Source organism: Camelina sativa, chromosome 16 (assembly GCF_000633955.1).
Source record: "Camelina sativa cultivar DH55 chromosome 16, Cs, whole genome shotgun sequence".
NCBI classification, from domain to species: Eukaryota; Viridiplantae; Streptophyta; class Magnoliopsida; order Brassicales; family Brassicaceae; genus Camelina; species Camelina sativa.
This window is the reverse complement of record NC_025700.1, coordinates 1,492,142-1,506,945: the sequence shown is the minus strand read 5'-3', so window position 1 is coordinate 1,506,945 and position 14,804 is coordinate 1,492,142. Positions and strand designations below refer to the sequence as shown.

Sequence of the window (14,804 nt, the reverse complement as noted above, 5' to 3'; positions counted from 1 at the left end):
TGTCTCGTCCCAAGAATCTCTCTGGCTCAAACCGTTCCGGATTTTCCCACACGGTCGGGTCTCGTCCTATGGCCCAAGCGTTGACCAGGATCTGAGCATTTTCAGGAATGGGGTACCCTAATATCTCTGCGTCGTCTGACTCAGCTTTGCGTGGGATCAGAAATGGACTCGGTGGATGCAAACGGAGAGTCTCTGTTACAACAGCTTGTAGATAGGGAAATTCTAAGAGATTGGAGTCACGAACGTAACGGTTTGGGCCAACAATAAAGTTGATCTCGACTTTAGCATTAGCCATAGCCTCGGGGTTACGAAGCAGCTCAGCCAATGCCCATTCCACGGTGGTAGAGTTTGTTCCCGTTCCCGCAATAAACAAGTCCTCAAAACAAAAGAAAAAAAAAAAGATTATATTATACTTAGCTAGCTTGTGTTTCATTTAATAATTAAAAGTTAAAACATTACACTTTCCTAGAAAAAAAGAAATTATTTTTACTTTTATCAAAGTAATATTTCACTTTGAGGAAAATGAATTAAAACAGTTAATTTGTAATAAACGATTTTTATAGATATTTTGCGGTGACGATTGAGGAAAATGAATTATAATAGTTAAATGCTAAATGTCCTGTTTCCGAAACCAAAACAATCGTTGAATATTTACGTAAAACAAACGCAAAGAGAAAAAAATCAATCGAACCATAATTTTAAGACTTGAAATCTTGAATCACTTACCAATAGAAAGTGTTTGATATCGTTTACGTCGACTTCCGACCCGTCTTCGTGAATAAGATCAATCAGCGAATCCAACAGATCGATTCTCGATGCATCTCTAGGTTTAGCCTGCAATGATCTTTCCGCGATTCGAGCATCGATTAGCCCTTGAAAGACCCGAAACAACTTTTCCGAACACATCTTCATCCCTTTGCGGATACCTTGCAGATCAAGAAACTCAAGAGACGGAAAATAGTTTGCGAGGTTCGGTTTGCCCATGATGTCCATCAAACGAGACAGCGATTCCTGAAACTCAAGGGAGGCTCTCGAGGCGTAACTACCTAAGTCGGTCGAAAACACACCGTTTGAGATTACATTAAGCGATGTGACGAAGCAAGCACGAGCAATGTCGACGGCGAAGCCTCGCTCGCCTCTTTCGATAATGAATTTTATAAGTTCTTTTGCATTCTTGGACCGTACGGACTTCGTGGCTTTGTGACGCTCCCGTGAGAAAAGTTTTGTCCCCAATACCTTCCTCCATAACCTAATTGGAACATATAATTATTTATTTATTTTGGTGTCCACCAATAAATCGAACCAAATTAAACCCAACTGAAACTTTTTTTTACACCCATATATTGCTATCATTTAGACATTTATTATCTATGTGCTGAACAAAACTAAACCAAGCGGAAACCATATCAAACCTCAGTTTAATATAATCAATCCTAACCATGTAAACTAAAATTCATAAAAATACATTATATTTATCTACTTTTTTTTTTGGTAATCATTATATTTATATAGTTATGCATGTGAGACTTAGATTTAAATATTTAATCACATTAAATTATAATTTACCTCCAATGAGACGACGTCGAAGGTAGCCATGCTATGGAGACTTCGTGGTGGCCAATGGCTCGAACCGTCTCGCTAAAGGTTCTTCCAGAGAAGACATGGTCAAGCGTTTTGAGAACCTCTCTTGCTGCATCTGGTGAAGAAAACCACCGTGGTTAAACTTCCAAGCCTAAGACTCATTACTGGTCCATAAACTCTCGAGAGATCAGCAAGTGAACGGTGAGGAGCTTTTCCGATGATCTGGAGAAGATTTCCGATTATAGGCCATCCTGGTGGTCCCGGAGGTCCCGGAAGCAGTGGGCTGATCTCCTTCGTCGTGATTTAACAGCAACAAGGAGAAGATATGTTAAAAGGAAGCTAAGTATCAGAAGCAGAGCTATAGCTATGGTGTGCTTCATCATCACTTGGTCGAGTGTGTTCTTCTAGCCACAAATTTTTACTTATTTATAGAAATGGTACTCTATATTTATCATTACTACTAGTATTGCTATCGTTATGGCAACAGCTTCACTTTAATTAAATACACTTGTTGACAAAAAGGGAAAAACCCATTTTGCCGAAGACTCAAAAGTCAAACGCTTTAAAAGCAGTAACAATATGTGATATTTTTTTGATAGTCAACAACAATATGTGTGATATGTCTATAAATAATTTATGAATGATACATATATGACATTATCTAATTTTAAGATTATACATAAATTAGACTTCTTTCATAACTTTCAAAGGTACAGAGTTAAGACCGAACTGGACATAAAACCAAACTAGTCACGTTGAGGAATACAAAAACGAAAATGATGTCAAACACGTTTTTTAATAAGCAGGACAATATTTAACTTTATGGAAATATGTAGAAGTATTTTTTTGCCGCATCTATTTTTTAAAACGCAGATACAGTAATTTTATTTTCATGAATTATTTAGATATATGCTGCATAATATTATTTATTTAATTAATGGAAAATTTATAAAATACTGTTTTTGCTGTATCCATTTAAAAAAAAAATCTATTTTATTTGCATAATTTTAAAAATGACTTCGTTAAGTCGAGAAATAACTAAATTACCATAAGAAAATTTAGCCATAATTTTTTGGAGCATATTCAAATCTCGTCATGGGAGACTCGGTCCATTGTTGATGGGCACGACACATAATGGTTCGGCTTTGTGCATGGTAGCACCGAAGGCCTCACTCATATCCACATTTTCAAGAACTACGCCGTTTTGATTCTCCCAGTCAAAGCCATAGAGAAGAGATGCAAGAACTAGATGCATTATCCTAAACGCGAGTGGCATTCCTGGACAAATCCTTCGTCCAGCTCCAAACGGAATCACCTCAAAATCCTTGCCTTTCGCATCGATTCCTCTCCTCAAAAACCTCTCTGGTTCGAACTGCGTCGGATTCTCCCACACGCTCGGATCTCGTCCTATCGCCCACACGTTCACGAGAACCTTGTCTCGAAGCACAGTAAGGAATCATTAGTTATATATTACGTACACAACACAAAAACCCACCATGACTTTAGAAGTATATATATACATTCTGTCAATCAGTTTGGCGTTATATATTAGAATATGGTTCGTTTTAGTTTCTTAGGAATGAGTTACATACCTGAGTATTCTTAGGAATGAGGAACTCGAAAATTCGGACATCATCAGACTTGGATTTTCGAGGGATGAGAAAAGGAGCAGGCGGATGCAAACGAAGACTCTCTTTCACAACTGCTTGTAAATAAGGTAGTTTAACGATATCCAGTTCTTGAACGGTGCTGTTTAGCCCTATCACTTGTCTTATCTCTTCTTGGGCTTTCACCATCATCTTAGGGTTTTGAAGTAACTCCGCCATAGCCCACTCCACCGCACTCGAACTCGTGTCTACTCCCGCCAGAAACAAGTCCTATATGTCACACACATTAAATTTAATTAAGAACAAGTATATAGAAGCCATGCAGTTTGGTCTGTCTTGATAAAGACTCACGAGAAGCAGATGTTTGATATCATTATCATCGAGTTCTGACTTCTCGTCTTGAGAAATATCCAAAAGAGAATCTAACATATCATTGTTGTTTTTTCCAAGCATTTGATCCTCTCTTTGCGTCGATGAATCCTTGAAAAACCTTAAACAATCTGTGCATCAGTAGCCTCGCTTCTTTTCTAGCTCCTTGCAAGTCAAGAAACCCAAGAAAAGGGAAGAAATCAGCGAGGTTGGGTTTTCCAGCGATCTCCATCATCCGAATCACCACGTTATGGAAATCGTGAGATGTCTTTGAGCCATTATCAAAGTTTGCGAGGTTTGTGGAAAACAGAGCGTTGGAGATTATATTGAGTGATGTTATGAATGACGCTCGAGAGATGTTCACAGCTTCTCTTCTCTTGCTGCATTTGTTAACGAAGCTCATAAGTTCTTGCACCTTCATCATCCTTAAGGCACTGGTTGCTTCTAAACGCTGCGTTGAGAATAACTGATTCCTCGTTATCTTTCGTAGAAACCTAACGTCAAAAACATACACAGAATGCTAAATTATTCTTTATGCACTAGATTATTTTAATATTTAAAAGAAAATTATTATGTATTTATTAATTAAATTATTCCATTTATTAATTTGTATAAATATATTCAAAAGTCAAAACGGAACCAAACGGACTTGAATTTATTTTTACCTCCAACGAGCGAACGGAGGAAGCCAGACAATGGAAAGCTCGTGATGACCAGCGGCTCGAACCGGGTCACTGGAGATTCGGTAAGACAATACATGATCATGTGTTTTCAGCACTTCTTTTGCTGCGTCCGGTGAAGATATGACGACTGTGGTCAAACAACCAAGCTTAAGACTCATTACGCTTCCGTAAACCTTCGAGAGGTCAGAAAGTGAACGGTGAGGCTTTCCACCGAGTTGAAGGATGTAACCAAGAAGAGGTAGCCTTGGAGGACCCGGCGGGTTCTTGGCTCCACTGTCGCCGGAACAGATTTTTTGGGCGTAGAATAAGAAGATGAAGAAACAGAGGAGCAGTGACAAGGCTATTGTTACGGTCTCCATCAAAGTTCTTAATTATTAATTGGAATTGCTTTAAGAAAATCATATATGATCTATGCATGTTAAGTACTTGACGATCTTTGTAAGAAAATTTGAGGTTTGATGAACCAGCGGTGAAAAGGTGGTGAGATATCATCAAGCAAGTGTCGTTAGATCAAGAGGACACGTTATGTGTCCCTTCACCGATTCCATTGTCTTCTAGTTATATAATGATGTTACATTTCGAGGTCGACTTGATTTCCTTCTCTCTCTCTTTTTTTTTTTTTTTGTTTCAACCAATTTTGTCAGATGCAATTATTGAAATTACATGAAATTGATCACATCAACTATATTTCTCTATATATTTTTCTGTTGATTCAAAATTTTTCCCTAGATTATTTTAAATGTGACAATGGCTGCAACGATTATGTAAAACGTAAAACATTAATTAACACTTAATCTGAGAATCCAACGTTAAAATATTATAACCACACAAACTGGTGTATCATTATTTTTTAATTGACTATTATTATGTAGCAAGTTCATCGATGGTCAACAGTCAACGTCGCCTGAGTGTAGGATAGATGTGATTTTGTGGTAAAGCACGTCTTTTTAACTCTTGTGAGATTATTCCTTTTTTTTTTTTACCAAGTCACGTGGATCATCAGAATCATCAAAACGTTATCGTTGCCTCGTTAACGAGGCAGAATCTTTAATTTATCACTATGGTCCATGTATTTCTTCTCACATTCCACATTTGACTACAAGTTTTTGTAATCTTCTAATTGTACACTATTCTATTGGACAAGCTTTTTTCTTTTATGTCAATATATATTGAACATATATATATTAGTATTAAAATTCACAATATATACTATGTTAACAACACTTAATTACTTATATTATGTGAATTACATATAAATACTTTAAACCAAATTAACATATCAATTAATGATGACTAAATTTGTATTTATATAATGAGCAATATTTTTATTCAAAATTTTAAGTAACATTGTTGAGAAAATATGATATATTATGATTGCATGATTGATACAATTTTTTTAAAAAAAAGATTACTCAATTTTGTCTTGTCTTCTTGAAGTACAGAACACATAAGTAGAGATCTTGTGAAAAAAATAGTAGTATCAGAACAAAAGGGGAAAATTTGATAAAATATGAAAATTGAGGGACTAAAATATGAAAACACAGTGCGTTGTTTGGGAGCTGAATTAAATACAAAACTTAATTCGGAAAGGGAAGCGTTTCTCTCGCCTCGCGTCGTAAAGCATCTCCTCCTCCTCTTTGTCTCCTCCTCCTCTTTGCCATTATCTCTCTCTCACACACTCTCTCTCTGGCCTACCAAGCAAATACATGAATGCATTCTTAATTTGTTCTGATTCTCCCACTTGAGACCAATCCCGTGAAGATAAACTTTTGCCGACGCTTCTCGCCGATTGATTACTCTGACCTTTTTGTGTGTGTGGCGGAAATAGAAAAAGGTTTCGATTGCGCTTCCGTTTCAATTTCTAGGGTTTCTTCGAGTATACTACTAATCGGTTGTCTGAGTTTGTAATTTTGGTTTTGGTTGCAGGAGAAGAATGGGTTTGATTTCGGGAATTCTGTTCGGGATTATCTTCGGCGTAGCTATAATGGCCGGCTGGAGTCGTATGATGACGCATCGATCCTCCAAGCGAATCGCCAAGGTTTCGATTGAATTCAATCTGCTTATTTCTCAAATTGATTGAAATCCGTGATTTGGTTCTACAAATTATTGAATCCTCTCGGGGATGATTGAATCTGGGTTTTTTAAATTCGTATAGATTGGTTGTTTCGGTCTTGGGGATTAGCTAAAACGTGTAGATTTTATCAAAATTAGCTCTAGCAAAATCCATCTGCTGCTTCTAATTATTGACATCAATGTACCAAGTCTACTGTTCATCTGTTGATTCTACTTAATAACAAGGTGGTTGTTTCCGGTCTCACTGTTTAACCATGCTTTTGTGTGAGAAGGGACGACATGGCTTGCTTTACTTGCTTTGCTTTGAGGAGCCTGATCCTTCCCACGCCTGACATGAGTAGAGGAGTTTCTTGGCTTCCAATACTGTATCATTGACTAGTTACCGTCTTTGTTTTCTGGCAGGCAGTTGATATGAAACTTCTAGGCTCTCTTAGCAGAGACGATTTGAAGAAAATTTGTGGTGATAATTTTCCACAGTGGATTTCTTTTCCAGCATTTGAACAGGTACTTCTCATGATCTCATCTAGTCGGAGCACAGAGTAACCGAGGGTAATATAAACTACATTTATATTCTAACAATGTTCATCTTCCATAATTTTTCGGTGGTCCCTTGGTCGATATGATTTCTGTGAATCACCGAGTTGTTAGAATATAACTGTAGTTTATATTGCCCTCGGTTACTCTATACTCCGACTAGAGAAAATCTAGTTCTGGTTCCATTATCCTTGAAATAAACAATACTTGAATTTGCGTACATATTATATATGTGTCTCTGGTTGTGGAACAAGTCTTGTAGAGTTTAACCACTCGGTTTCTCAGCAAACATAACAAAATTCTCAAACTGCAAACCTTATGTACTTTATTTTTTTCAGGTCAAATGGCTGAATAAACTACTGAGTAAGATGTGGCCATATATTGCAGAGGTGAGATTCTAATCTTCTTTTGTTACAACTTAGGATGTTGGCTATTAAATCATTAGTATATATACCCTGACTCATGGTAACTGAAGAAGTGAAGATATCCTAAGAAAGAGGAGATTTATTATGCTGTCAAGTTGTACTCCGGAGTTCGTAACTATTGAATAAGTGTGAGATTTAGCTTGTCTAGAATGGACTCCTCGACTGATTCGTTTTTACTGGTACACCTATCCAGTGTTTGTTGACACTTAAGATAGGTCCAATTTGTTGGAATGGAAAACACTTGCCACAGTGCAGCTTGGCAATCAAAGAGTGTAATTTTCGTTGTTCTGTTGACTAATCTCCAGGCAGCAACTATGGTAATTAGAGATTCCGTTGAACCTTTGCTTGAAGATTACAGACCACCAGGAATTACTTCCCTGAAGTTCAGCAAATTGACGTTGGGTAATGTAGCACCAAAGATTGAAGGTAAATTACAGTGGACAACATCGTTTTTGTGATAGCTTTATTTTTTCTCTTCCATTGTTCAACCTTGCATTTTTCCTACTATTTATTTTGGATGAGTTGCCTTGCAAATGTTATTGAATCTTTATGCTTAGAAGAACATCATGCAATTGTTTCGTAGGTTAGTTTTGTATTAAGCGTGAGCACACACCTAATTAATCATCGTTGCAGGTATTCGTGTTCAAAGTTTCAAAGAGGGTCAAGTCACAATGGATGTTGATCTTCGATGGGGTGGTGATCCAAATATTGTTTTAGGTGTTACAGCACTTGTTGCTTCTATACCCATTCAGGTTACTAGAGATATAATTTAGTATTTGTCATTTGGGTTGTCGTCTGTGCCCAATAGAGATTGATTATCTCTACAAACACTTGTTTCTGGCCTAAACAGTTGAAGGATCTTCAAGTTTTCACAGTTGCACGTGTTATCTTTCAACTTGCGGATGAGATTCCTTGTATATCTGCTGTTGTTGTTGCTCTACTTGCTGAGGTACACATTTTCCTGAAAAGATCCAGAATAAGATGCATTTTTCTTATATCATCTCTCCTGTCTTACAAATGATCATCTTTTTTAATGTTCTCAACCAGCCAAAACCGAGAATTGATTACACTCTGAAGGCTGTTGGTGGAAGCTTAACAGCAATTCCTGGACTATCTGATATGATTGATGTAAGTTCCTCTCTTGGTATAGTTCAAGCAGCTTCCAGATGTTTTGTTTGTTCCCATTTGGTCTGATACATAGCTTTTTGATTTTCTCTCTGTTAGGATACTGTTGATACTATCGTCAAAGACATGCTCCAGTGGCCTCATAGAATTGTTGTTCCCATTGGTGGTATTCCTGTTGATTTAAGGTACTCTCATGTGATCTGCTTGTTTTTCATTTTGTTTTCACTCACAAATATATTGCCTGCCACTGCCAATTTTTTTTTTTTCATTTCTCCTCTTCTGATATAGCCATAGGATTTACTTGGGGAATCATGATACGTATTGAGAAAGCACTATATAGTTTGACGATTCTCTCTATCTTTTCTCTTTCCCAGTGATTTGGAGCTTAAGCCACAGGGAAAGCTTATAGTAACAGTTCTGAAAGCAACTAACTTGAAGAATAAGGAATTGATTGGAAAATCTGACCCTTATGCTACCATCCACATTCGTCCTGTATTCAAGTATAAAACAAAGGCAATCGAGAACAATCTGAATCCTGTTTGGGATCAAACATTTGAATTGATTGCAGAGGACAAAGAAACCCAGTCGCTCACTGTAGAGGTCTGGAATCTGAAACATTGTTGCTTCATAGTTGTTTAATTTTACCATTGCAAACATTTACTATCCTCTTCGTTTTATTAAATCTTTTGGCAGGTATTTGATAAAGATGTAGGTCAAGATGAGCGTCTAGGACTTGTGAAACTTCCCTTAAGCACTTTGGAAAACGGAGTTACAAAAGAACTGGAGCTAAATCTGTTGTCTTCACTTGATACTTTGAAAGTAAAAGACAAGAAAGATCGAGGAAGTATAACTCTTAAGGTATAGATCTTCCCTTGAATAAACAGCAAAAAAATTTCCTTTTCCTTGGTTCCTAAAATGGCTTGAATTGAAGGTACATTATCATGAGTTCAACAAAGAGGAGCAAATGGCGGCATTAAAAGACGAGAAGAAGATTATGGAGGAAAGGAAGAGACTGAAGGAAGCAGGTGTGATAGGTAGCACAATGGATGCAGTTGGGATGGTAGGAAGTGGGCTCGGTGCTGGTGTAGGAATGGTTGGGACTGGGATTGGTGCAGGAGTCGGGTTGGTTGGGACTGGAGTGACGTCGGGTGTTGGTATGGTTGGTAGTGGCTTTGGAGCTGTGGGTAGCGGGTTAAGCAAAGCAGGGAGATTTATGGGTAGAACAATTACAGGTCAGACTAGCAAACGCAGTGGCTCATCCACACCTGTGAATACGGTTCAAGAGAACGATGTTGCGAAACAACAGTAAGTAAACAACATTGGGTTTAAGCAAGATTTGTAATGATAACATTTTATTACTCTTGTCATGCGATGCGACTTCTTTTTACTCTTTATTGTTTGTTTTTTTTTTATAACTTATCTCGAATTTGGTTTCTGGATTCACTGCATCAATTTGTTTTCGTTGTGAGCTTTCAAATTGAAATCTTGTACAGAAGTCATTTGTTTAATCGTCACGTAAACAATAGATTTCCTGTCAATGATTTGGTTGTTTAACTTCATACATATAACAGTACTGTAATATCTATACTAAAAATTAATGAAACCTAATCATTTTATAAAAGAAAATGAAATCATGGAAATTATATATTAATATTTTCTTAAACAAACAAATTGTGTCGTGGTAGACCACTAGGTAAGTTCTAAAAAGCACATATAAAAAGAAATATATATCCAAAATATATCTTCATTTAGGGAATTAGAAGAAAAAAAAACAACAACCAATAAATCTATCACCAAACCACCTAGAACAAATCTCAAAGTTAAACAAGATAAGACCAACTTAGATATATATATATATAGATACACTTCCTTTCCTTTTGCTCCATCTCACCACCACCAGGTTCATCAGCTCAAACTTCATACTTCAGATTAGTCGTGGACATTCGGATCAGATTGGTTTTTTTCGGATTTTGGATTGGGATATATAAATTCTATTTAGAATCCGACTGTTTTTCGGATCGTTTTGGATTCGGATCAGTTTTCAATGTTTTTAAAATCCGAACTGAAACCGAATCGTTTATATATATCATTTGGAAAGTAAAATCAAAAAGTTTGAATAGCTCAGATGGCTAGAGCGTGAACCTTAATGTCGGAGGTTGCGAAAAAGTTGTTTTTTTTTTCATAAAGACTAAATTATCATAAGTTTAAATATCAATAAAGATTAATTGAAAAAAAACTTAAAAATACTTCATTTATTTGTTTTTTGGATGTTTACATGAGTTTTTTTTTGTTGGACTAAAAATTTCATATAAATAAAGGGAATTTTATGAAAATATATATATATATATTATGAGACTAATATAAATCAAATACAATTGAATTGGTCTTCATAGTCAAATCAACAATTTATAAGTCCAAACTAAATTAATTAAATAATTGAGAAATTAATGAATTTATTTAATTAAATTTTCAATATGAAATAGACTATTTGTCCACATACTTTAAGCTTAAATTATATGCATAATGGATTAACAAAATCTTGAATTCATAAGTAGTTATTTATTTGGATAAGTTTTAAGGAACTTTAATTTGTTACTATTACCCACAAATTCTATTGGTATCCACATGACCATGAACATATGGATTTGATGTTGTCGTTGTATCCTAAACCCTAAATCTCTATAACTTGCAAATTCGGTTGGTATCCACATGACTACAAATATATGGATTTGATGTGTTGCTAGTACCACATTTATGGTCATGTGTTATGGGTTTGATAAGAAACTTTGATTTGTTACTAATACACACATTTATGGTCATGTGTTACTAGTACCCACAAATTCTATTGGTATCCATATGACCATGAACATATGGATTTGATGTTGTCGTTGTATCCTAAACCCTAAATCTCTAGCACCCGCAAATTCTATTGGTATCCACATAACCATGAACATATCGATTTGATGTTGTCGTTGTATCCTAAACCTTAAATCTCTAGAACCCACAAATTCTATTGGTATCCACATGACAATGAACAGATGGATTTGATGTTTGCGTTGTATCCTAATCCCTAAATCTTTAGAACACACAAATTCTACTGATATCCACATGACCATGAACATATATATTTGATGTTGTCGTTGTATCCTAATGTAGAGTAGTTCATCTAAAATATAGTAATATGGATCTTCAAATGTCGAAAATATAAAATCATAATTTATTGTATGAAAAATAAATAGATAATTTTTTGATAATAACTAATTAAAGTGACAACAAAAGAAAAGTAAGAGTAAAAGAGAATAGGAGAGGGAGAGAGAAAGAGAAATAATCGATTAAAAAAACTATCCTCTACTATTTTTTGTTTTTACTCCAAATCAAATATAAGGTTAAAATTGTCCAAAAAAATAAGCCATATATGCAAAACACATCCAAAAGTACACGTTCCATCCAAAGTGGGTGTAAGTGTAAGAACTTTGATCCAAAGTTGGTGCAAGTGCAATTGACCCATAAATAAATTTGGTAGTCAAACAACTTTGACTCTTGTATGATACAAGTAAGCAGATAAAGATGCATAATTTCTTTCTTTTTTGGGTCTGAAATTAGCTGATAAAAAGTGGTGTGTTTTTTTCCAACCAAAAAAAAAAAGTGGTGTGTTTTTTTGGTTAAAAAATAAGAGATTTGTAATTACATCAACTGATGAATGCAAAATATATTGTTAAAAATCTTCTAAACTGTATGTGTCCAAAAGTTAAATTTTCTACAATTTTCCTACTTTTTATTAATGATCGAACAAACTAAGAAAGCTCGCTAAGTGGATGATGTTTCCATATATACTAACCAAAAGGGTAGCCGGAATCGAATTTTAATTTAGACTGATCTAGCCAGTCTGCTAACATATATACAAGAAAAACTATATAAAAAATGTGGTACGGTGTCGAAAAAAGAAGAAGTTAATAATCGAAACAAAATATATATATATATATATATATGGATATATATATATATATATGGATATCCTTATACATGTGTTATGCAGTATAAAGATAGAAGCATGCATAACTCCTTTACTCAATTTAAAAAACAGAAGTTCGTATCAAACCTTTAGGAAATCAAAAGGATATATTAGTAAGACTTGAACGAGAATCTGTATTCTTAATTTCCATATCCACATTACAAATTTTAAATACTCCCCTCTGACCATGGTATTGATTTTTTTTACTGTCAAGCAGTAGTATACTAGTCTTGGGAGAATGAATAGTTGTATTTTACATTCTCTAAAAATATTATCATAATATTATATCTTTGGGTTCAAGTTAGTATTATTTTGTTCCTCACAAAGCATGATAAGTTGTATACTTATCGTACGTAGTAAGCGGCAATAGCACACGATTATATTACCAAAAATTATGTGTCAGACTTTCATATTTAAGTATATAATTAAAACATGCTAACATCATCGGTTTAAGTTAACAATTTTTTTTTAAAAAACTTAATGATTGGAAGTAAAATGTTCAGTCAAGAGTACAAGCTAATTATAGATAACGTAAAGTGAATTTCACTATCACACTTTCAGATAAAACGTCGTGCTGGTAGCTTTCTTTGTCATGTATAAACTTCTAATACCATAAAATTCATGACGAGAAAATGTAGAGACTCACTCAACAAACAAATATCCCAAAAATGATAAGGAAAAATCTTTCTTATCTATTTTGGACCAATTTTCAAAGTACCATTATTAGTATTATAATATGTTAATATATTGTTAAAAATATGTGGCTTCCAATCGATTACTGTCTCATCTACCTTTAGTCGTTGTAAGACCAATGTATTTAGATAACCCTTCACTCAAAAAAATCTACAGAAAGAACAAAACAACGTTACGGAATTTTTTTTTTTTCTATTTTGGTATAGCTTAGAACTATTACAGAAGATCAACAATATTTCTTGTGTTTGTTGATAACTTGATATTATCAAAATCACAACAATATCTGGAGACTGGGACGAGAAACTGGTTGACGTGTTAACACGAGCCGATGACTTGGATCCACGTAAGCCTAAACTGTGGGAAGTTCTAAACTGTGTACTGATTGGTTGATACGTAAGCCAAGTGGATAAAGTGTCCCGACCACAGGCCGACCTTTTATTTTATTCGTAAATAATTGCATTACGAAAATATTATCTAATATATGAAATTATGAATGATGTTATTTAAGGCAATTTGCTTTTGTTAATTGGCCAACTTAGGTCCAGTTGATGCTTCTCTATATACTTTTTCTTCTAACTTATGTTATCATACGTTTTTTTTAAAAAAACTTATGTTATCATACGAAAACACTCAATTATATCAAGAATACATTATGTCACCACAACATTTTTTCTTATAATTAATCTAACAGTCGTCCTAATATTTGATGCATGTATTGTATCCAGTTCGTCTATTTTTTTCAAAGATTCTTCGCTTTCAATTCTCTAAACTTATCATACATATTATACATCTATATAAAAAGTAATGTTATGCTATGGTGGAGTTGTATACAACCCTTAGGCCTTAGAAGGTCGTTTTACTACTTGATATATTTATTCACGTACGACGTGTACAACATTATTTCTGTTTTGTATATAACCCTTAAAAGGTCGAAAAGGGATGAGATTTTGTTTCTAGTATTGGGATTGTTTGGCTTAGCCATGTTGCACTGCATGTGATTATCTAATAATTTTAGTTTTCTTTAATTACCGACGGGCGAAAAGTAGAACGTTCTTCAATATTATATTAGAGTTTAGTTTAAACAATTACTTAAGCTAATTACAATATAATTCGTTTTGGAAACCGAAATTTATTTCTCAGGACAACATTTGTAATCCACTAAGTCACTATACTATATCTATAAATTCAATCATAATCACTCGAGTTCCACCGTTACAAGATGCTCACGATCAATCGCAGCCAGTAAACAACAACAAAAATGGATAAAGTGGGCTCGAATCGTCGACAAACAATGTATGAATAAAGATTCACCAAATTATAATATTCAATTTGAACACTGTATAAAGTTTACTATTTAATAATAGGTTTTATATAGCCAGCCATCTAAAAAAAAAAGTAAAAAACTAAATCCACACCTCAGACAAAAAAAAGACTTGGCCAGGTGTTTTGGTTAAAAAAATCCCCAAACCCCACGTAATTGACTATAACGCGGTGTAATGCGCTTTTAACCAAAACTATTAGGCCAAGTGGCCAACTTACAATCACTTCATCTGAATCTGACCCGACCCGATCGACCTAAACCGGATCACGTAGATACATACATACATCTTCAGATGAAGTAGATACGTATAGTACACTACACTGCTGGGTTCATGATTATATATATATATATATATATAAAAATTGTTTAGGCTCAGGAGAA

The 14,804-nt window shown here is 34.7% G+C and overlaps 2 protein-coding genes and 1 pseudogene across 2 annotated transcripts; 1 reads left to right on the top strand and 2 right to left on the bottom strand.

Moving 5' to 3' along the window:
• On the bottom strand, window positions 175-1,961 carry LOC104753229 (cytochrome P450 76C2). Its single transcript, XM_019238029.1, is given in 8 exon segments — window positions 175-373; window positions 731-1,109; window positions 1,112-1,153; window positions 1,156-1,249; window positions 1,567-1,638; window positions 1,683-1,707; window positions 1,709-1,862; window positions 1,865-1,961. Coding segments are annotated over 8 exon segments (1,014 nt in total). The 3' UTR covers window positions 175-222.
• On the bottom strand, window positions 2,557-4,717 carry LOC104749238 (annotated as a pseudogene).
• Window positions 5,831-9,896, top strand: LOC104749237 (synaptotagmin-5). The gene is made up of 12 exons (XM_010470827.2): window positions 5,831-6,074; window positions 6,167-6,278; window positions 6,716-6,817; window positions 7,186-7,236; window positions 7,578-7,698; window positions 7,906-8,024; window positions 8,123-8,221; window positions 8,320-8,400; window positions 8,497-8,582; window positions 8,772-8,997; window positions 9,091-9,255; window positions 9,329-9,896. The coding sequence occupies exons 2-12, from the start codon at window positions 6,174-6,176 to the stop codon at window positions 9,704-9,706; spliced, it is 1,533 nt and encodes a 510-aa protein (XP_010469129.1). The 5' UTR covers window positions 5,831-6,074; window positions 6,167-6,173; the 3' UTR covers window positions 9,707-9,896.